This window comes from Poecile atricapillus, chromosome Z, assembly GCF_030490865.1.
Source record: "Poecile atricapillus isolate bPoeAtr1 chromosome Z, bPoeAtr1.hap1, whole genome shotgun sequence".
Classification (NCBI taxonomy): Eukaryota; Metazoa; Chordata; class Aves; order Passeriformes; family Paridae; genus Poecile; species Poecile atricapillus.
The window spans coordinates 63,172,331-63,195,252 of NC_081289.1; the positions used below are offsets into that span (position 1 = coordinate 63,172,331).

General features: G+C 40.0%; 1 protein-coding gene across 1 annotated transcript; it reads left to right on the forward strand.

Moving 5' to 3' along the window:
• Positions 1 to 14,204: 14,204 nt before the first annotated feature.
• On the forward strand, positions 14,205 to 22,922 carry LOC131573301 (sulfotransferase 6B1-like). Its single transcript, XM_058827116.1, has 6 exons — positions 14,205 to 14,349; positions 15,166 to 15,350; positions 16,371 to 16,497; positions 18,732 to 18,826; positions 19,836 to 20,022; positions 22,156 to 22,922. Exons 1-6 carry the CDS (start codon positions 14,205 to 14,207, stop codon positions 22,272 to 22,274), a joined length of 858 nt encoding a protein of 285 aa, XP_058683099.1. The 3' UTR covers positions 22,275 to 22,922.

Genomic DNA, 22,922 nt, shown 5'->3' on the forward strand with positions numbered 1-22,922 from the left:
GGGCAATCCGTCCTTGAGACTGTCTCTGCACTAGTTATGTTTTATCTCTAGCAAGTTTGTACAGTCATGGCCTTTCTCGCCTAACCATTCTGCCACAAAAGTCTCCACAAGCTTCTGCTGAATCAAGCACTGAACCTGAGAGCCCTGAACATGAGTCTAGTATAAAATCCACAGCCTGCAAAATGCTACAGGTTCACACAGGAGAGGATCTGAAGTAATACTTTAAATGCTTGTGGGAACTGACAGTGGTCAAATAAGAGATTTTTAGGCTTCAGGCATTAGCTTGAGCCTGTGTGAAACTAAGTCACACAAGGTTCTCACTCTGGCCTGAGAAATCATAAGGAATCCAAACAGTCCTTAGAGAAGAAAAACAACCTCTGCAGGTGTTGTTTGGATCATTGTTGTTTACCTGCAAGAAACAGTCAAGGGGTGGTGTTCTTAATTGTCCCATGATGCTGATGTGCTTTGAGAGTTTTGAGAGTTTTACTTTTCGGACCTCTTGAAACTGTCTATAAAAGAAGATCTGGAAAAATAAAACTTGCTCTCCTGTACAACCAAGCTAAGAGAGTCTGTGTTGTGCTTCCGCTGTTCCTAATACAGTGTGACAAATGCTGAGTGGTTTTCCTGCTAAAAGCTTTGTATCTGCAGGAGGTGGATAGATGGGAAATAGAAATTTCCTCAGCTTCTCTGACACTCACTGGATGCCTCAAAACACAATCTCCTGTGTTGGCAGCCAGAGAATATTTTGAAGGGGTAAAGCAGGTATCTCAGAAAATCTCTAAGTTTTAGTGTAGGGAGTAACCATGGCGAACAAAGTGTTTGCAAAGGCCCAGCCTCCATGATTTCTCCCAATGGGCTCAAGTGGGACAAAACTGATTGTCATTCACACCTCATCCCCTCAGCTGAGCTCCTGCTTTCTGAGAAGCACTTCTCAGGGACAGGTACCTTGGGAAACAATGGTGCCATGCAGAGTGCTGGGCAGTCAGCAGCCTGTTTTATCCATGTTTCTTCCTTCAGATTCCAGGCTGAATAATTCAATTGGCTTGGTGCTCATTTGGCTCATTTGCTAATGGCATCAGTCAATGCCATCAACCCAATACATGTTCATTCAAACAGAAGCTTTGCACAAGTCAGGGCTGAAATTAGACATTCAGGTAGAAAAAATTAAAGATAATTGATGACTAAAATAGATGTTATGTCATTAATTTGTCATACAGCTGTCACAGTTACTCTGGTGGCTGGCTGGACATCTCTTGGTTCCTGAACTGATGTCAGTGAAAAGGAGATTTATCCTCTTTCTGGACACAGAGGTAGGCCAGCCCTGAATGGATGAAGGGAGACCACTATTCAGATTATGTGGGAAGAGAATTAAGATTATTTGGACTGAGTACTTAAAGGACTGGTCAGCCTGAGTCAGTGAATTTTAGGGGATGGTCTCCAAATTGAGGAGGAACATATCTGTATTTCCATTGGATCAAATGAACATGAGGATCTTTTTTTTTTCATTTCAATAGGCTTTGGAAGATGCCTCTGCTTTGGAAATCTGCCTAGTGCAGTTCACCACTCAGCTTTTCAAAAAGCTTTTATTGCATTTCAGAGAAGCAAGAAAACAAATGTAGCCCACAGAAACAGACAAACAAACAAAAATTAATAGCAAAACATCCCTCCAGAGCAAGGAATCTGGATTGCTGAGTCTGATCTCATTGTGCTGGCTTTTGCTGTAATATGAAAGAACTAGTAACTCATATATTGGTATTTCTACTCTTCAATATTTAACTTTGTTTTTTTTTCTTCTTTTACAAATAAACCCACTTACCCAATATGAAACATTGTTCTCTTAGTTCCCTGTAAATTCTGACTCATGCAATTATCCTAAGCTTACACTGATGTGTGATGTTTCACTTTCAAGGATACCAATCTAAGCCCATCAGACTCTTCTTCTAAAAGCATTCATAGCTGTCAAATCTAATACAAGTTCAAGCTAGCAGCTGCAGAATCCTCCAGAAGATAATACAGGACTTAGATTCTGTATGAGACACAGGTCCTAGAAGCTTCTTGTTCTTTTCAAGCACAAAATCATCCTGCCTATGATCCTGTACTACAGGGCACCATAATTTGCACTATCAGTGTATGACAAAATTATAATTCAGATATCGATTCTAACTGTTTTAATCTTTCATTCTCTTGAAGTTTGCTTGGATAATAATGGCTTATAGAGTAAGCTATAAAATAGTGTCACTTAAATTAGAGTTTTTCTGGGTTGAAAAATGAAACAAAGCATTTGTCAATGTTTCTCATTCTCTAGAGTTTTAACAATGATGCCCAGATCTAAGACATTCACAATTTTCTCATTTGTTGCATAAGTTAATCCTACACATTCAGGGCATCAACAGGGTACCAACACAGTGACACCAAAAAAGACTGAAGCTGTCTGGACACATTCTGTGCAAAATGCCCACACTGACTATGTGCAGGAAGAAATTTTAAGATATTTTAAGGTGGTTTCAGTAAGGCTGTTTTTCATATGATTTGAAAGGGCTACATTGTGTTATCAAATCCAAATTGCACTTGGATAAACTGAAGTGATAGGTGGAAACCAGATAAAGGAAGCCAGCACAGGCTGCCTCTGTCAGAACTGTCTGAAAGGGTTGTAAATGCTGTCAGGTCCAGACACCTTCAATTATGCAAAACTTGAAGTAGGTTTTAAATAATAAAATTGATACCGGTGTACTTTTATTGGCATAGGGTTCAAGAAAAAAGAAGACCTGGGGACTATGAGGACTGCAGCTAACCAGAAAGAGAGGGGAGGAGAGGTGTGGCTGAGGTTGGTGTGGACAGGAGAGTGACAGGCGAAAGCTACTGATGGATCTGAAAGGTGGATCCTGCATGTGTTGGTGGGGAAGTGTACAAAAGGGAATGGAAGCATCTCTCCCAATTAGGGATATGGCTTAATCATCTTTCTCCCTCTCTCTGCTGATCAGAAATCTGGAGGTCTCCTGGTTAACAAAAGGATGGGCCGATCCACTTTCACCGCCCACAGCACACAAGGTGCTCTCTGGAGGAACTCACAGCCTGCTTGTGCTGTGGATGTCCATGGATATCTCACTGACTCTGGACCTGCTCATTTATAAATAGACAAAGGTACTTAGCCTTGGGGTCTTGGACACCTCTCCAAGACCTACAGACAAGGTATAATTGTTTTGTACATCTCTAGGGCTTGCACCTCTCGTTCTCTCCCTCACATGAAAAAGAGCACAAGGACTTTCAGAGGTGTTGAGTAAAGGAGGAGAGATATAGCAGCTATAAAGTGCCTGATTTTACATCCTCTAACAACCCTCTGGCTCTGATCTGCCTCAACAGCAACAAAAAGTGTCAGTCAGTGGGAGAACTTCACTTCCTCAGCTTCAGAAGACAAACACATGTTTAGGAATTTTAAATTGACTTTCTTACTCATATTACTTGGTATTTCTATTGCTATCTAAAACCAGGATCATCACATTCCAGAGCTTGAAATGGAGAGATTAGGAACTGCATACAACCCTAATATTTGCCACATGTAATTTTATACATTTATTAAAGAAGGAATGTCTGTTATACTATTTGTTGCTGGTCAGCAGAAATTCACCTTTATGATAGAACTGGCCTCTGTTCACTAAGCAAATAAATACCATAAATATAACTTAGGGGGCATTTTGAAATTAATTCAAAACAATCGAAGTGTTATCTACTCACTTAAAACCAAATGGTGGCAAAATGCCCAGTACAAAAGGTACACCTCTAGATTTATGTCTCAAAAATTAATACGCATTAATTTTGCATTAAGGTGCATGATACTGGCTGGCTCCACCATTTTTCTGCTGTACTGCTCTTTCACATTCCATCAAAAAAGCAACCAAAGGAATTGAAAAATAGCTTGGAGATTTGAATCCATCTTCATCACATGAGAGTTTTGTAGCCACAGCTTGTTCTGCTGCCAGATAATGAAGGCAGACCTGTGCTGCTGAATTTTCCCTGTCGTCGGGATAAATCACTTTACAAGCTTAATAAAAGAAATAGATGTACTAACTCTGTAAGATGTTTGCACAAATCATAAATATTTATTTGACCACCTCTCTAATTTTAGGAATAAAAGAAAATCCAGATTACATTTACATATATTAATTTCATATATTCATATATTCGTTTCCCCATTCAAAAGCAATGTCTTTCATAGATGTGTGTGACTTCTGCATATGCATTTAAAGAAGTCCTGAACATAATTATTTAATTTCTTTTCAGCCATTAACAACTGTTGCAAAGTGACATTATTGCAGCTGGTAACATTTAATATTTTTATTTCTATCCTAAAACCCACCTATTTTTCCATCAGTCATAGTAATGAAAAATCCAGATCCTGTCATCCACACATAAACACACTGCTCCAAATAAATTTAGTATTATTTCCAATTTTCTAAGGACAAAACACAGGACTGAGCCTAGAGTTACATTCATGCAAGAAAGGATGAAATATTTTTAAATTGAGGGAAAATCCTGAATACACTTGAAACCATTTAGAAATATGAGGCTGTATTTTGATATTTATACTTGCTGTCTGTATTTCATTTTCTTGTAAGGAGAATTTTAGGAATCTGACTGTAATCCAATATGCAGAAATTAACTACATGTCCTTTCTCTTCCATTAACTTTTCTTTTTATCCTTCAGCCAGCTCCATTTTCTTTCTGTTTGTATAATAATGATAACAGAATGGTATAAGTGTAAGAAATAAGGTTCTGAACATGCAGAAAACTGAGGGCAATTTTTGAATAGCAGCCAGAATTCCAGGTTTGTAATGCTGGCACTAATTAGCTCAATTTTGCATTTAACTTGTTGGTCTTCAGAAGCATTTTCATTTATTCAGAAAAAAAATACAAACAAACTCATAAAGTTGTTACTGAGCTGACAGCAGGAGAGAATTTTGAAGAAGTTTGCTGGTTGAAGAAATTATGCATTCAGGTAGGTAAATGAGGTGTCTCTGCTGTGAATGGAAGTTTCTAGAGCTGGCTGCGTGGAAGCCAGTGAGTCAACAAGTTGAATAATAACAAAAATAAATCACAGATACCCCCATATTACACCTTAATCACATAATTTATCATGGCAAGATAACTCTGGAAAAAGAGAGACAGAAAATGTGAAATATTAATCCTGGGGAGCTGGAGAACATCTAGAAAGTCCTAATGTAGATCCATGAATTTCAAGATTGATATGGATGTTGGCCCAGCAGCCTTTAAAGGTTTTTAGCCTTGTTAATCTGGATTGGATTCTGGTTTCTCAATAGCGTAAAACAAGGATCATTATTTCAGCTAAGCTACATCATAGTTTTTGTAATGTGATTGCATATAAGACATTACTCCTTAATCACATTCTAAAAGTTAGAAAGGTGTTGAAGGCCTTACCCAAGACTTTTAGGGCTGAAAATGATCATTCATTAGTGGTGACAAGGAAGACACTCCACTCTGCATCAGTGAACTCTTGGCATTTTCTTGTATACTCTGCAGAAGAAAAAGTAATTGTTAATGAAAACAAAAACTGACCTAGGTAAAGCAATGGTTGGATTTGGAATGACTGTTTTCTTATTGCTTATTTAGGCAGAAATTTTGCACTTAACAGCCTGTCCTAGTTTAGGGCAAATTAGGGAGGAAAACTCCAAATGGGGATTTCCTCAGGGAAATGCCCCTCCCCACCAACTGGTCCGGGAAAGGGAAAAAAAATTCCTTGGAGAGAAGTGGAAAAAGCTGTTTATTTAACAGAAAATTGAATAATATTAAATAATAAAACTTCTTGCTGTTCGATGGGATGGGAAGTCTAGGAAGAAAAGTCCTTTTCATGTGGTGTAGCTCAGCTCGCTCAGGTTCTTATCAGTCCCTCCTGCGCTGGAAAGTGCCGAGGCCCAGGTCCCGGTGGGCCACAGGCGTGAGCTCCCGGGGTTTGGCTGGGTGTTCAGTCCAGAGCAGGCTTGCACAGATCCAAGAAAAAAGGAAAAAAAACAAAGGTCCAGGGAACTCCTCTGCCTCAGCTAGCTAAAACTAACTAAAAGCCAGAGAGAAGCTCTGTCCCGCTCTCTGTCCATGCTGCAGACACCACAGTCCAGGAGCGAGATGTGTGGGAGTGATGTTTTTCTTTAACACAAACTGCGCGCTTCTTCTTCCCCCTCTCTTGCTCTCAGAGCCAGTCTTAAAGGTGCAGAACTTAATATATAACATAAACCAGACGATTGGAGATACCAGTATCATAAAGTCACCCCAGGACACACCCACTCAAAGATCTTGCAGTGGCAGTTACCCCACCAATCTTTTAACTCCATTTATTTTACTGAAGTTGACACTTATTTCTTCTCTGTGTGACCAGGGACAGCCCCCAAAGGAACGGCTGGAGCTGCATCAGGGGAAGGTTAGAGTGAGTATCAGGGAAAGGTTCTTCCCACAGAGGGTGCTGGGGCACTGAACAGGCTCCCCAGGGAATCGTCACGGCCCCAAGGCTGCCAGAGCGCCAGGAGATACACAGGGTGGGGTTGTTGGGGTGTTTCTTTTGAGGGAAAAACTTGAATGCACAAAATAGCTCCTGGACTTGGTGTTTAAATGGATTTTTACATTCTATAAATATATTAATAAATGGAAGCAGTATCTAATAACCAGTCAGAAAGGGTTAATTGGTTTGATTCAACCTAACGTTCCTTCCCAATTTCAGACACCTGTTAGAGAAAAAGGGCTGTTAAACCTGCAGATTACAACCATGAATATGTCAACTCAGAGAGGAGCTGAGCTGGCCTAAAAATCAAGCTAGTTTCTAGACTCATGGAAGGACTTCTAGCATCATCAAGTCCAACCATCAACCTAGCACCACCACGTTTGTCAGTAAACCATGTCCTCATGTGCCACATCCACATGTTTTTGGAGCATTCCAAGGATGCTGACTCCACTTCCTTGGGCAGCCCACTCCTGTTCTAGTACTTGAGAAGCTATTCAATGAAAAAAGTTTGTATTATCTAATCTGAATCACCCTGCTTTAACTTCAAACCACTTCCTCTTGTCCTGCCATTTCTTCGCCAGGAAAAGAGACTGACCCCCACCTGGCTACAACCTCCTTTTATGGGTGTTTAGAGAGCACCAAGATCACCCTGAGCTTCATTTTCTCCAGACTAATATAGAAAAGGCTTCTCCAGCCTTCTCATGGGAGACCCGTACTCTTTAACCAGCTTCATTGTCCTTCATTGTGTAGCAGTGTGGGTAGATGGTGAATGCTGCCACCTTCCCAAAAGCATCTTCTGGTGAAGGCGTTCAGGTAGGCACACAAGCAGTTACACAGTCCACACACACACCATGGACAGCTTTCAGTGAAGAGTCAGGAAGGGTCTTTTGTATGGAGTTCCAACAGGGTTTATCAATCCACACATCAAAGGGGTCCCAGGACAAAAGACAAAACTGGGTGGAGAGCCCAGGTTATATAAAGGTAAAATGGGGTGCATCAAAGGGGCAGGGTCCAATGGGAACAGGCAAAAGTGGTGCAGGGGCAGGGATAGGGACAGGAACAACAAATAGGAAATCAGGGGCAGAGGATAGCACCAAACTGGGGCCAATGGGGATTGAGAGAAGGGAGAACATTCTAGGGAAGATCCATATAGGGTAAACAGGGGCTGAACAGGGATTACATCAACTTGATAAACCCATGGGGGAATTAATTTAACAATACATTAACATATAATTGTGAAGACCTGTGGGAGAGAGGCCTTCCCTCACCTCAGCCTCGGGAGGTGTTATTTGTTGCCTCCTTTCCAGGATTGGGGTATGGGGATTTTAGTCAGAGGCTTTTGGGACTCCACATCTTTGGATGCAGTCCAGCCTCTTTGGACACAGGCCAGGCAGCAATTCCCAGGGTAATTCTGTCACAGACAATGCACATGCAGACTGTGCCAGTCCTGGTTTGTGTGCTGTGTTAGCTTAGCAAGATCCTGACCACACCTGGGGTCTCTGAGAGCCCCTGGAACTGGACAACCAGTAGCCCATTCCTCATGGCATTCTGCTGCCCAAACCTGCAGTCATCCTCCCCTTTTGTCCCTGCTTGTTGCAAGAGTTATGGTGGAAATAAATTCCAAAGAGACTGGGACCCATTGAGTCTTCTGCATGTATGTTGTAAATCTTCCTATGTTCTAATACTTTCTCTTAGGATGATAGTGTGCATGGAAAATCCAGGTAAGATGAATGATGGCTTTTAAGTCATTTATATTTCAGCACCTCTGAGAAGGGCGTAGAAAAAACAGGGTAGATTGACTCATGGCTGTTCCCATTTGGAAAAAGTCACTTTTCTAAATCAGCAGTGAGACACAGAGTATAACTGACAATAATTAGCTACCAGGTAAGGAATGGCCGGAGTGACTTCCCTGTCCTTTAGAATGAAGACTTCAAGCATAACTAGATGGAAAATACAGCTGTGTGCAACAGGCTGTTGATACTTGATCGGGTGCAACTGGATGAAATTACAAGGTGTGTTAGACTTGTGGTTTGACTACAGTGGCTATGTGTCGCCCTGAAAACTCAGCTTCTGAGCTTGCTGGCATGGTTTTCTAAGGACTTTCCCAGGACAGTAACTATAAACATAGATATGTGTACATTCTTTCTGTTACACGTCTTGTGATGGGCATCTCTCATGGCCAGTGCAGTGAGAAAGTGTTATCCTGACTATCCAATCCCTGGCTGTGGTCAGGAGCCTATAAATCCTGGGAGGAAAAATAAACTCTGCTCTTTCTTTCACCACACCTTGACCTGTGTCCGCGTGATCTATTCATCTTCAGCGGTAACAGCTATGGAGCTATTTGTACCATTTAGTCTAAAGCAAAATGCTGTCTCCAATGATGGAAGGAGTTATGAGCTATGTTCCATCCCAGGAAAAGGGCTGGACAGCTGTACAACATCCGTTTTGAAAGCTTCCTTAAGAGCCACAAAAAGCGGGTGTTTTTTTCACTCTGTCTAAGACTAAAATAGTGTGTGGCAGAGAATCCTGATTTATTCTTGTCTTGTTCTGAGCTACATCCCAACTCTGTCAGAGAGGACAAGTGTGCACTAAGAATTCTCTTTCCTGTTTAAGGCATCTATGCCTGAAGAGTTCATGTAACACAAGAACGTATTAAAAAAAACATATTAAAATATTAACAAATGTATTAAAGTTCCTAACAAGAGAGAAGAAACAAAAACTTTGCAGGATATTACCCAGCCACTGGATGACACAAAGGCAGAGACCTGACAGGAAACTTGTGCTTCACTTATCCAGTCTGGATCTGGCCTGCGTTTTGCTTGCTGTTCCCATCACAAATCACAGAAAGCTGTTACAAGTGCCAGCCAAGTAACTTCCCTTTGGACTTTGGAATGAATTTGTCTGTCCAGGAGTGACTGCTTTGGGCAAGATTGAGCTGTATTGGAGCTAGCTGGGAAGGAGTCAGTTTTCTTCCTGGTGCTTCCCGCTCTTCTCTATCATTTCCTGATTTTCCTGTAGCAATTTACAGCTCATATCTAATAACTTAAGACTGAGACACCTTAAAGAACCTTGAAATCAGGGATAATCTTAAGATGTAGTTGTGTCCAGGGGATGCTGAATTTAAAGGCAGTGTGTGGACCAACAGGATAGCATTTGCCCTCAGACTTTTTTCTGTGTTTAGTGATGCTCCACATGTTGTAGATCTCTGAAAAACCCATCAAAATGCTTTTCTTTCTGGACTTTTTCTGGCTCCCCATAGGATACTTTAGCTTAATATTGCACATGTGCTTCAAAATGTTTCTGTCCAGTTACACTGAGAAATCAAAACAAGTTGAAATAATTTCCAGCCACCAGTAAGGTCCTAGTGCCACTTGAAGTGCTTGTGCACCAGTAATAGCAGAGTGACTCATTAGTTTTTGTAATTAATTCCTGGGCCAACAAGTCAATAAAGATTAGCAGAAAATAAATCAGGCCTACATGGCCTGTCCTCTCTCTGGATTCCTAGGAATGCCCTTAGGCAACCCTGCCCTGACAGAGGAGGGAGAGGGCTTACCTGGCTGAGCCCACCTGCATGCACACAGCATCAGATTTTTAGACCAATGAAGCTTTTAACCCTTCGATTTTCCTTTCTGACCACTTGTCCCGCTGCCTCCCCTTCATGTCCTCATTCTATGTGTGTTCACGTCCCAGAGGTGTCGTCATGTGCAGCTGCAGGGCAGGACCTGAAGAGATAGCAGTGACCTGAGTGGTGGCACTGGCCTGCCACCCTCTGCCAGGGCAGGGCTCTGCTGGCTGCAGTGGCACTGTTGTGATTAGCTCTGATTAGCTGTTTCAGTTGTAGATACAGCATGAAGCATCCACGGGCGATGACATCCTAAGAGGGATGGAGGGACTGAGAGCACTCAGATGCTGCAGGGAAGTCCTGCCAGGAAGAGAACTGCTGTTGGAAGTGTACACGGATCCAGTACAGCCCATTTCAGTAAAGCAGCCATGGCTAACTCACACTCCCTGATAGCTGGGACCTGCTCACTAAGGCAGAGTCTCGATGTGTTGTGGGCAGCCCTACACCCATCCTGCCACTGAGTTTCTTTAGAGCTACACAGAAACCCAGGGTGAGGTTCCTAAATTCTCAGCATCCAGACACTGGATGAATGACACTGGACCCAAATGGTCCAAGCACTCGTGCTGCATCCATCGTTTTGCAGGCTGTCTCTATTAAATAGCCATTGGCCATAAACTTAGACAAGGCACTTCATTTGTAACATTAAAAAAAATAGGGATTTCACTGAAACATTTCAAGGGAAATTCTACTCCCAGGTGCATCAGGTGAAGTTAAATGCTTTGCCATTTAGGGACATGTGGGTTCATCAGAGCTGGAACAATGATGAACTGGAGGCATTTCAGATCTTGGCCACGTCAGTTTTACCACTCCATTCATTACCACAACACTGAAATATTTCACAGCTTTAGGACATTTCAAAAAAAGGAGAAGCCTGATGCTTGAGAGTGCTAGCTAAAACTACTCAGAACCCTGTGGATGTGCACCCAAATTTTCACCTGTGCAAACAACACATGGCTTTGCCTGCATATTTCCACAACATCACAATGTGTTTTCAGCATGTGCTGCCTGAGAGGGGTTTGGAGGGGAAGAGAGTGGCCTCAGCTGAGAAATCTTCAGCTGAAGGAGATGTACATGGTACTACCATTTATCAAGCAAAGAAGAGAATGGTGAGTCTGAATTGGAGCTTGCAGGGCAGAGGCAGGAACAGAACAGACAAAATTTTAAAGTCATTAAAAAATAAATTTCTTATCGGACAAGGTAAATCTATCTACCATCTATCGGATGGTAGAAGGTAAGCCAGATATGGAGACAGGAGGAGCTGGACTGAAGCAGGGTCCAGCTGCCCAGCTAAGTTTGGCTCAAATAATGACAAATCCCCAAAATCCAAGTTTGGCACTGCTCCCCAGCAAGACACACCTGTGAAACCTGCTGGTAATGTGTGCAGTCCATTAGTATGGATAGCAGAGACCAGGACAAGGAGAACTTGGCACTGGGAAAAGCTCCTCAGAGTCTGCTACAGAGATCAGGCAATAGGTACTGCAGTCCTGGTGTGTCTGTATATACATGTTTACGTACACACACACACACACACACATACATTGATAAAGAGGAAAATCAAACTTGGAGGGAGAGTTCGGCACAGTCTTCTTTAAACTTGTGCTCTCTGTACAATGCAGTTATAACAATATATTTCATGGCAGTGTAGTTAGCATGGTTTTAATAATAGCTTTTTCCTGCAAGGTGCTGAATATTCTCTTGTTCCTTAAGTTGTTGAAATTCAGGATACTGCTGCCTTGCAGGGATAAGCCTTATTTTCCAACTACAGGTAGCATTTGGGGACAACAAAATTCAGTTTCATTTCCCCTGGACTGCCATTACACATACTTGTAAAATATAAGATACTACAAAAAGCAACTGAAATGAGCAAAAAGAACTGGAATTTTTCTAGCTACTGTATTGCTTCTGTTTTACACCTTAGCAATTTCTGTTGTGAATGATTAATTCAGGTTCAAGTTGTTAGATGAGGAAAATGCACTGATTCAAAATGTAGCAGGAATGCAGGAGGAAATGGAAGAGAATAAGCATGGTAAATATGCAAAACATTTTACAATGAGATCACTTCTTCCAGGTCAAGGCAGTAAAGTTTTACTGGCTTGTGCTACATGCCTATAACCAGAATGATGACTCACAAAATCAGCCTCAGAAATCTGTGTATACAGATTAATATGCACATTCAGAATAACACAGGAACTAGATTTTTTATGTCTTTGGACATAGTTTGTATACCTGAAGTAACCAAAGTGAAATCCGCTGACAGAGATAGATTTTTGAGTATTCACACCTTAAGGTATGAAGCAGTGGCTTAGGTGTTCAGCCTGGGGCCGGGAGGAAAATGTTGAGCTCCTCTGAGAGATTCCCTAATTCCTATCTGAGCGCCAATATCCAAGTGTTTCTTGTACCCCCACTGACTCCCAGGAAAGAATCCCCATCACCTCTCATCCTTAACGATAGGGAACATCTTTCCAGAGCATATTTTCCATGATTTTCAACCCCACCTGGCTCTGCATGAGTGGAAATCAGAGTTTACTGATGGCAAAAGCCATGTTTTCCAAGTGATAACTCTTTAAGGACAACTTTACAGGTGAGAAGGTTACTTCTCTTTTAGGGTGAGAAAGGAAATGGGGGTGGGGGGGAATCAATTTTACATTGCTGGCTTTTCTGGAGATTGGATTAGAAATAAGCAAGCAGAGAATCTGGTAAGTGTCCATACTCATTGTGAGCAATCCTGGCTGCTCAGGTGTTTATCGGAAGGGTATGTCTATTTATTAACTTCTCACCAGGGCTTGTGGGAGTACATCTGGGAATCAGCTCCTCTGACCAAACCCAAGTTGTTATTTATGATAAAAAAAGAACATTAGTAAAGCTGGAAAATTCCCAAAGCATTGCTTCATTTTAAACCAAGATTTCCAAGGAGGTTTTTGAGTTGAAGATATTGAAGGGCCTTGGCTGAATATGTTGGAGGAGTCTTTCAATAGGAATAGTGAAGCCACTGGATTTTTGAAGAAAAGAATTTAAGAAAAGAGTAAATTAATTTGTGGCCATTGAAAGGAAAATTGAAAATACTAAACATTCTAAAATGTTTTCATTCAAAACTGAGCTATTTGTTTTACTGTGATACATTCACATTGCTTAAGGTCACATTAAACAAAAGTGAAGCTTTCTGTTTGAAAAATATTAATGATAATTTCCACAGATTCAAATTAAAACAAAACAAACATTTGAAAACAAATAATTAATGGAGAGCTGCGTCTTTCCAGACAGTGACTTTTGTATTGATAAATCTGCATATTCTATGGAAATATTTAAAAATCTTCAACCACTTTTAGTCACAAAACACACGGGATTAAAAGCAATGTTAAATATCTACATAATACATCTATTTAAATATCTGTTTTCGTTTGGGGACTTTTGTTGCTTATACTCTTCTTATGGAGACATATAACATCTTAAAAAATGATTGTGCCTCTAAATATCTCTGTTTTTAAGATTCCTCAGGCTGAAATCAGAAAATCTTCAAGACACTGGTTCCAAGCACTTTGAATCAATTTGTACTTTTGCAATTTCAAGCTGTTGTATAGTTGATAAAATAAAACAAAACAAGATTTCAGTCACATAAAATAAGACATTGTTTTTCTAATAATCAGAATTATTTTAAGATGCATCTTTTTTCCTTAGAAGACAAGAATAGTTTCCAACAAAATATAACTTAAAGAATAATCACATTAAGAATATTTTAAGCCATCATATAATGTTCATTCTCATTATTTTTCACAATTACATTTTGACCATTACCTCATATCTTTATCTGGAGAGCCAATAAATTACAAATGGGATGGATTTTTCATGACGCGGCATTTTGGTTATTTATTAAGTTAGCTTTAATATTTCAGTTGCCTTTATCAACCACCTGAAAAAAAAATCAGTATCTGATAGGGCATTGTGGCAAAGTATATAAGCATGAGGTTTGTGCTGCTCAGTCTCAATTTGTCACTTTGAACCACCTGACTAAAAAGTGACTTTTAAATCTTTCTCCTGTCCCTGTTATCTGATTTTCAGGAACCCAAGACTTAAGCAACCATGTCCAACTCCGGCAAGCCAGAGCTCCTGCACACATTTAAGGGGATTCCCTTTACCACCAGGTCTTCTCCAGAACTTTTAAAATCCTTGGATACTTTTGATGCTAGAGAAGATGATGTCCTTTTGGTTTCCTATCCCAAATCTGGTAAGTTCTAGCTTTCAATGTTGCAAGAACTCTTAATTTTGTGTTTCATGTTCCCTGCTTAAACTACTTGGGAGATGTCTGTGTGAAAGAAACAGTAGAGGATGTTTAAGTATGTGAATATATTATTCTGTCAGTAAAAATTCATATTACAAGAAACATGGGTAATTTCCCTACATTTTGGTTCTGTAATTGAAAACAATCTCAGGTGTTTTCATGTTGTAAAGCAAGTATATATTCCTAAGCTTTAAGTAAAATCTGTACTTGAAAGATTTTCTTGAGGACTTGCTACATTCAATTATGAGCAAGTCAAGAACGGTATGAAGTTATTTGTGTGGCTCTTGACTGTAGATTTATTAATTTCTTATCCCCTCTCCACCCACCTCTCTTGCACAGAGGAGCATACACCTAGGGGGAGCTCAATCAGTACTTTCAGAAATAAAACAGACTCAAATTATTGTAAGGAAAAAACCCCCAAACAAACAGGTTATTCTAAACTAAATTATAAAAGCAATATAGCTACCTCTCAGCTGACAGCAGTTTGTCTAATGGAATGAGTTTGGTACCAATATTAACACTTCTCTCAGAGTTACATTGTAATTCAAATATAGCCCTAATTTTTTTTCAGTGTTTATATATTTGGAGTCAATGGGATTATTTAGTCATGTAAAGCTTCTTGAATCTGGAGGATTAGAAATATAACTTGTTTGCTAGCAAGGTGTTTCTGTATGAAAAATGCATGTTTCACAGTAATAAATATTCATCCTTTTTTGTTGTTGTTGTTGTTTGTTCTGTTTTCTTAAAATTACTCTTCTTTAGGCACTCACTGGCTTGCAGGAGTTATAACAAAGCTTTACAATACTCAAGTCACAATAACATCTCCCATTGAATTTGGAGACATTTCCCGACTGGAGGAGCTGAATAAACTCTCATCAAAGAGAATCATCCCAACACATTTAGACTACAACATGTTGCCTCCAAATTTTAAGAATAAGAAATGCAAGGTAAGGCAAAAATTATATCAAAGCAGTAAAATATGTAGAAAGTCTGCTAGGAATCTGTTTTGTCCTGCTGATCCTTAGTAATTTTTGAATAATTTGCAGTTGTTAGAAGTGTTTTGCTGTGAATTTTGAAGACACAGCTGACCACCAGTGGAAGGCACATGAGCAGAGAATTGGACTAGGGATTAGGTTCTGCTCCTGCCCCACTGGTCCCATGGGGTGACTTCTACACCAGGCACTACACAAAATAGGACATCAATATCTTTCAGTCAGAAATCTCTCATTAGTAATGGGGGTATACTCATGACCCCATTTCCTACTGTCTTAGAAAATCCTGGATACTCACAGGCTGCTCTGGGATTAAAAGTACTCTGACCCTCCTGCTGGAGCTTTCTGAAGAGACCATAAAGGTATTGGGCAAACAGAGGAGAAATGAAATGTGGCAGGCAGATTCAGAGCACAGTTTTGAGTTCACAGAATCACAGAATTACCTGGATTGGAAGAGACTTTAAAGATAATCTTGTTCCAACCCCCGTGCCGTGGGCAGGGACACCTGCTAAACCAGTTCCTCCCATGCTAATGTGGAAGATCTTTAAAAAATAAGCTCTGGGTCTCAGATTTTATATTCAAGGTCAAAAATTTCAGGATCACTCAGATCCAGACTTTTGGAACACAGCTGTTTTGAATGAAAGGCCAAAATTTATGTTTTGCAGCTACCCTTTGAATGTTAATTAGCTTTCAGATGTGAGAGATATGAGATAATGTACTGACTCAAAGTTAACACAGGCTCTTTCATAAAACATAAACATTACCCATCTCTGACCACATGGAATTGTTTACTAATCACCATGGACTCCTTACTAAGAAGAGATTTCTAATTTAATGGCACGGTCACTGAAGGAGGAATCCTAAAGGGGTTTTGACACTGCAAACAGCCTATGACAATGCTCTATTTACACACAGAGCTCCTCTAAAATAATGGGAGGATATTATTGTTAATAACTACATTTTCTTCACTTATAGATGATCTACATTAGCAGAAATCCAAAAGACACTGCAGTTTCCATGTTTCATTACTACAGAGATAACCCAAACCTTCCTACTGTAGACACCTGGACTGCTTTCTTTGACTGGTTCTTAAAAGGCAATGGTAAGGGTAAATGTTTTCTCTTTGTTGCTCATGTCAGTTTATTATGCACAGAAAGACTTAAGAAATTTGGATGGTGTGAAAATTCCTTATTGAACTCCTTATTCATATGGGGTTGGTGGACATACATCTTAATGCCAAGCTAAACAACAGCAAATAATAGGATGCTCTCTTCAGCCCTGCAAGGAGTCATTCTGAGAAGGAGCTGCATCAATCCAGCACAGCTCTTTGCAGGTTTTTACTGCTCTTTGCTGCTCTGGGAAAGCTGGGCTGTGTCTGGTGACAGAACACATGAGGGGACTGTGACCAGGTTGCAGGGACAGCTGTGACTGCAGGTCTGGTGTCTTCTCCAGGCTGGGAGACAGCCCAACAAAGGAGCCTGGACCTGTTTCTTAAGCCCTTTTGCACACTCTGTCTGATGTGTTTTCTCAGAAATGGGGTCCAAAGACCAAGGACAAGAGGGATATTTTTTAGAAGTGGTGGGATGGCAGCTGGCAACAGGACCTTGTTCACGTTGTCCACTCCCATTTTTAGTGTTTTATTACTCCTTTGAGGACATATGTCACCACAGTGATGATAACAGCAATAATGATTGATCACCTTGAAAACTCCGAAAGAAAAGTGCCGCTGCAGTCATCACAGGCTCACATCAGAGCTCCAAGAGTCAATTTTTTTACTGCCTCCTCCAGGCTCTTTCTCAGATCTGGTGTTTTCACAGGACCTGTTTTCTTGCTTCTGGCATTTCAGAAGCTTCCACAGTCCAGAGCAGCCCTAAGGCCCATGCTTCAGTGATTTGCAGGATCTTGGCTCATTAGAATCAACTCTGAACATACAATAGGGAAAAAAAGAAAAGAGAATTCTATTAAAGGCCAGGATGGAGGGGGCTCTGAGCAACCTGCTCTGGTGGAAGGTGTCCCTGCCCATGGCAGGGGGGTTGGAACTAAATGATCTTTAAAGTCCCATCCAAATTGAAGCATTCTATGATTCAATGATTAAATTTTAAAATTACCTCCTATTTCCCCATAACTTATTAGCCACCTTCTGTTTCCCAAGTGCTTATGTGTGGCATAGATAGATAACTATGTTGGTTACAAGAGAAATTTAGGTGAGAGATGATGTGGAGGGAAAGGTGGTAATTTTTGCTCCTAGTAGAAGCATTTCAAGGTTGTGCTGCTTGATCCAAATCCTGCAGTACTCTTGCAGAGATAATATCAGTTCAAAATAAGGGTTAGGACACACTGTAATGAATTCTCTGGAGTCTCCAAGGCTCTCCTGAAGCCACCAGAACTGTGCTATCACTGGCCTCATCCCCGGAGTACCTGGCCAGCAGAGCACGGTTTAATTGCACACTGTGGAGCACACATGCCTTGCACTTAGAAACTGCTTCATGTGCTGGAGAGGGATACAGACTGGAGCATTCAGCTTATTTATAGCTATTAATTATAATTTATACTTAATTACAACTCACAGTTTGTGACTAAAATTATGCCCATTACAAGATTAGAATTTTCTGGTGGTGGTGATTATAAAGCAAAGTCATAGTTCTGGGGAATGCTGGCTGAGCTTTCTCTGCTCAAGCCTCTTTTCATTGCGCTGCAAGAGGTTTTCATCATGCCTTTGAAAGGGAGAGGTCAGAATTTTGGTTTTTAAAAGAAAGCTGAAATTTAGCTGTGTTCCCATGGTTCACCAAATGGGGCATTCAGACAAAACAAGTCAGCTACAAACCCTTTTATCTGTGTCACTGGCTGAATGAGGCATTTGCATGAGTTCTTTAAGTAATTCTTCAGTGTTTAAAAATTATACAGCTTCCCTTCTGCTGGGATGAAAGAGAGGTAAAAACAGTGTGCTCCATTTACCAGACTGTTCATCTTCTCCTGAGGTGATCATATCTCTGCAAGCACAGACATGCAGTCAGTCATCTGTGAAACGTTCAGATCTTGTTAGGCCGCTACATTTTACTTCATTATCGGCCTTTCCTTAGATCAGTAGCCTGCTTTCACTACAGAATCATATGGCAGAATAGTATCTGGTAGGAAAACAAATTCCAGCAAGAATGGAACCTCTTTAGAAGTTACTTTTGTGAACTTGTGACACTTGACACAAAGAGCTGCCTCTGTTTTAGAGGAATATGGGATGCATTTTATGAAGGGATCATTCCCCTAAATGTGTGAGGTAGCATTACAGCTATTTCAGAAGAAAGTTTATCTGGATATATTTTACATGGGTTTTCCTTTCAGTTGTTTATGGATCCTGGTTTGATCATTTCCTAAGCTGGGAAGAACATGAAGATGATAAAAACATCCTCTTTTTGTTCTATGAAGACATGAAGAAGGTAAATATGCTCTCTGTTCTTGGTGCAGAAGGCGTTACTTGTAAATTAGCATCATTAAAACATCAAAGAGAAAGTTAAAATGAAAAGGGAGAAGGAAGGAAAATGTGAATATGTATCTTTGGGTGTAGTTTTCATGTGTATGGAATTTTGTATTAAGTCAATAATTCTGACTATACAAGTTACATAAATATCAAATCTTGTGAGAGTCACATTTCTTAGATGTGGAATGGGACTCAGACAATATTCCTCAGGCTCAGGCAGAATTTAAGGTTCTTTTTTTTTGTCCTATGGAAAGACCAACCAAAGACATCTGTTGAGGGCCACACGTTAATTTGCTATGTCTGACATTTCAGGTGAAATTTTCAAAACGTGATGTAAGACAACAGAACTAATCACATTTGGGACTTGTGTTCCCGACAATAAAGAAAATTAGAGGCTGGAGGGGTAGGGAAAACTTCTCTATTCTTAAAAAGGAAAAACTAAAATATCAACATACCTTAGCTTTCAGAGAATGGAATTTTTAGGCAAATAGAAAACACTTTCTAGTGTCTCCATGAAAATAGATTTGTTCATTTTTTGGGGGAAAAAATAATTCAACTATTAGGAATATAAACAAACCATTTGGGATGCCAAGTCATTTGTCAGATCTCTAGATATAGCATGTCCAATGAAATAAGCTACTTGGAGTAGGCTTTGAGAATTCGTCTATTTCCAGGGAAATAATTCTGAGAGACAACATTTTATCTGAACTGGGAGGTAAAACATTGACAATGTGACTGTGTGTGATATGACATACTCTGTACTTATTAATTTCTGTGAATATGGCTACGAGGAGAATCAGGTTTACTGTACCTGTCATCTGCACAATCTAATGACATATTTAGCTTTGCTTGAAAGCAAATTAATGTGTGACAAACTCATTATGTAATAAAAGGGATCGTTTTCAAATCAGCTAAAAGTCTGATATTCAGCCCAGAAACATAAAAGCTGTATTTTTCTTATACCTCAGGATCTCCCTAAGGTTGTAAAGAAAATTACTTTGTTCCTGAGTTTAAGCGTCAGTGACAATGACATCCAAGACATCTGCAAGAAGTCCTCATTCTCAGAGATGAAGAATGACACAGAAAAGGAGAACAGTGATCCCAGCCACACCGTGTGTGCTCTGACATCGAACAGGAAACTGATTTTCCGAAAAGGTAAATTCCTTTATGCCTCATACACAAGAAAGAGTGGGAATCTAAACAAAGACCAGAGTGCAGGTCTTTCCTGGAGCCTTTCAGTCAGCCCTGGGAAGTCATGACAAGATTCTTTGATCTGAAGCCTTCTTAAAGATTTCATCCTAACTTCTCTGGCTGCAAATTCAGACTTCTGCTAGAGAAGCACAGACGAGTCTGAACTACAGCATGACTATTGCTCCATTGGAGCTGTTGAGCCAAAAGGAAGAGTTCACCCACCATTACTCTTTATCTGTCTTTTATCTGAAAGTTGACCACTTCAGTGTTTTACATGAAGTTTTTACATGAACATGTCTCTCTGGTATCACCTGCCAAGGCCATTTAGTTGAATAGAATCTGAAAGAGCCAGACACATTCCTTCTGAATGAGACTGCTCTTATCACCCCTTATCTTACCAAAATATTCTTGAGGAAGGAATATGCTGACAACAACAAAAGAATGGTCATAGGTAACTTCCAGACCTTGGAAAATTTTCTACAGTTCTCAGCTCAGATGTGATTTTGAAATACCCTCAGGAGCTGTTTTTTTGCTCCTGGCATTTCAGAAGCTTCCACTGGTTTGGATAACAAGTAAATCAAACCCACTGTTTTTACATAGATTTTGATTATTTTGATTCAGTTAATTTTCGAACAACAATTGACGGTTTAAAACTAAGAATTGTTTCAGTTAATAAACAGAGAAATGTTACCCTCCATTAATTCATGATGGTTTTCATCACGAATTTGTCAGCAGAAACAAATGGCAACATACAATCTGTCCATAAAAAAGAAACATATAAACAAGATGTATTTTTCTAAGTCAGTGAACTTTGACAAAGATATGATGAATTTGGAAAAAATCCCAACATTTTCACTTCTATGTAGTACCTATGCAAATCCCAGATGTTTAGTTTCAGCCAGTTTACAGAAGATTTTTATACATTTAATGCTTCAGGCTCCCTTTTCCTGTCCTTTGTGACTGAATACTATTTTAGTCAGAAAATGGGATGACTACTTTAGTCAGGTTTGGGATGCAGGGTCTTTAGAGCATGCTCATGGGTGGAGACTATAAGCATTGTCTCACAAAAATGTATTGGTTTAAAGAAAAATTTCCTTTTTGCTTAAACTGGGTAACAGTTGAAACACTTTTCTGATCACCAGTGTCCATGGCCACCTCAAAGTATATAACTGCCCACTTACATAGCTGGACATGTCATCCATAAAAAATCCTAGAAATTAGAAGCAGGGGTGAGGGGGGTTTTAATTTGTCAGGCCATTCTGGGCTCCTTTTTTAGCAATCTTTTGCCAGTGGCTTTTGGGCTACCACTCATTTAATAAGTTCAGATGGTGACTACAATTATCTGTAAAGGTCCCTTCCCACCCAAACTGTTTCATGAACCTATGATTTTTTAGACTATTTACAAGATCATGCAGTAGAGAAACTTTTTGGGGTGACAGGACAAGGGGGAATGGCTTCACACTGACAGAAAGTGGGTTTAGATTGGATATAAGGAAGAAATTGCTTCCTGTGAGGGTGCTGAGGTCCCGTCACAGGTTGTTCAGAGCAGCTGTTGCTGCCCCATCCCTGGCAGCATTCAAGGCCAGGTTGGATGGGGCTCTGGGCAACCTGCGATAGTGGAAGGTGTTCCTGCTCTGGTGGGGGGGGGGGGGTTGAACTGGATGATATTCAACCAAAACTGACTTTCCAACCCAAACCAGTCTATGATTCTATAATTTCCTCTATTGACTGTGAGAAAACCCAGGCAGAGACTTTTAACTACAGTACACTAAAGCATGGCAAGATGTCCCTCTGCCCAGATGACTGGGAGCTGTAACTCCACCTTGGAAAGCTGCTTTTCTTCCTCCACCACTTGTGTTGCTGGCACTAATCAACTCTGAGGATGAGGGTTCATCAGCCTTTATGGTGATGATCCAGCACCTTCCACCAGAGTCTCACTAGAACAATTCTGATCCTGACCCACCACAGTGACTATGGTTAAGAATATATTAATAATCTGCATCAACTGCAGCATTAACAAAATCAGGCTGGTTTATAAATAATTTTCTGCTCCACATATTGCTCACTTCACTGTTCTTTCTGTTCCTCCTTTCCTAGGTGCTGTTGGTGATTGGAAGAACTACTTCACTCCAAAGCAGAATATTAGGTTTCAGGAGATATTTAATGAGAAAATGAAACTCAGCAAGATGGCAGACAGTTTTATCTATGAATTCTGAGTCCACGTGAAGAATAATATCCAGTTATCAACAAACATGCACCAACCAATTGGTGGGAAATTCTGAATGGGTGCTCCCATCAGTTTATGTTTCCAGCTGGAAGGTTTGTAAACATGGGGTTTTTGAAAACAGGAAAGTTCTGACACAGTGACAGAGCTGAACTTAGTTCTCAGAGGGCAAGGTGTACATGGCTTCACAGAATCAGGTGTCAGACCCATTGTTTGACAACCAACTCTACTTCATAATTTATTTATTTTCTTTGCTCCAAGGGGATATGAACTTTGTAAACCTGAATTAGAAATTTTACCCAAGATAATATGAAGAGAAAAACAAAAAACAAACTTGCAAGAAACTGAATATATAAGAAATCTAAAAACACATCATAAGAAAACAACCAAAAATTTGACTCCAGACTTGTTCCTTCTGTGATACAACATGATTTGGGAGTGCCTATCTTACTGGACATTGGTTTTGATAATTAAGTTGAAAACTGCATTTGAAGATCTGAAGTCTGTTTACAAAAATGTTTCTTTTTTTAATTTTCTTTTTTTTTTCCAACAGTATATAGTTCTTTGATGTAACTTATTTCTGGATTAGGTACCAAAGAGTCTTTGTGTTTTAAATGCAACTGATACAAATCCAAATAAA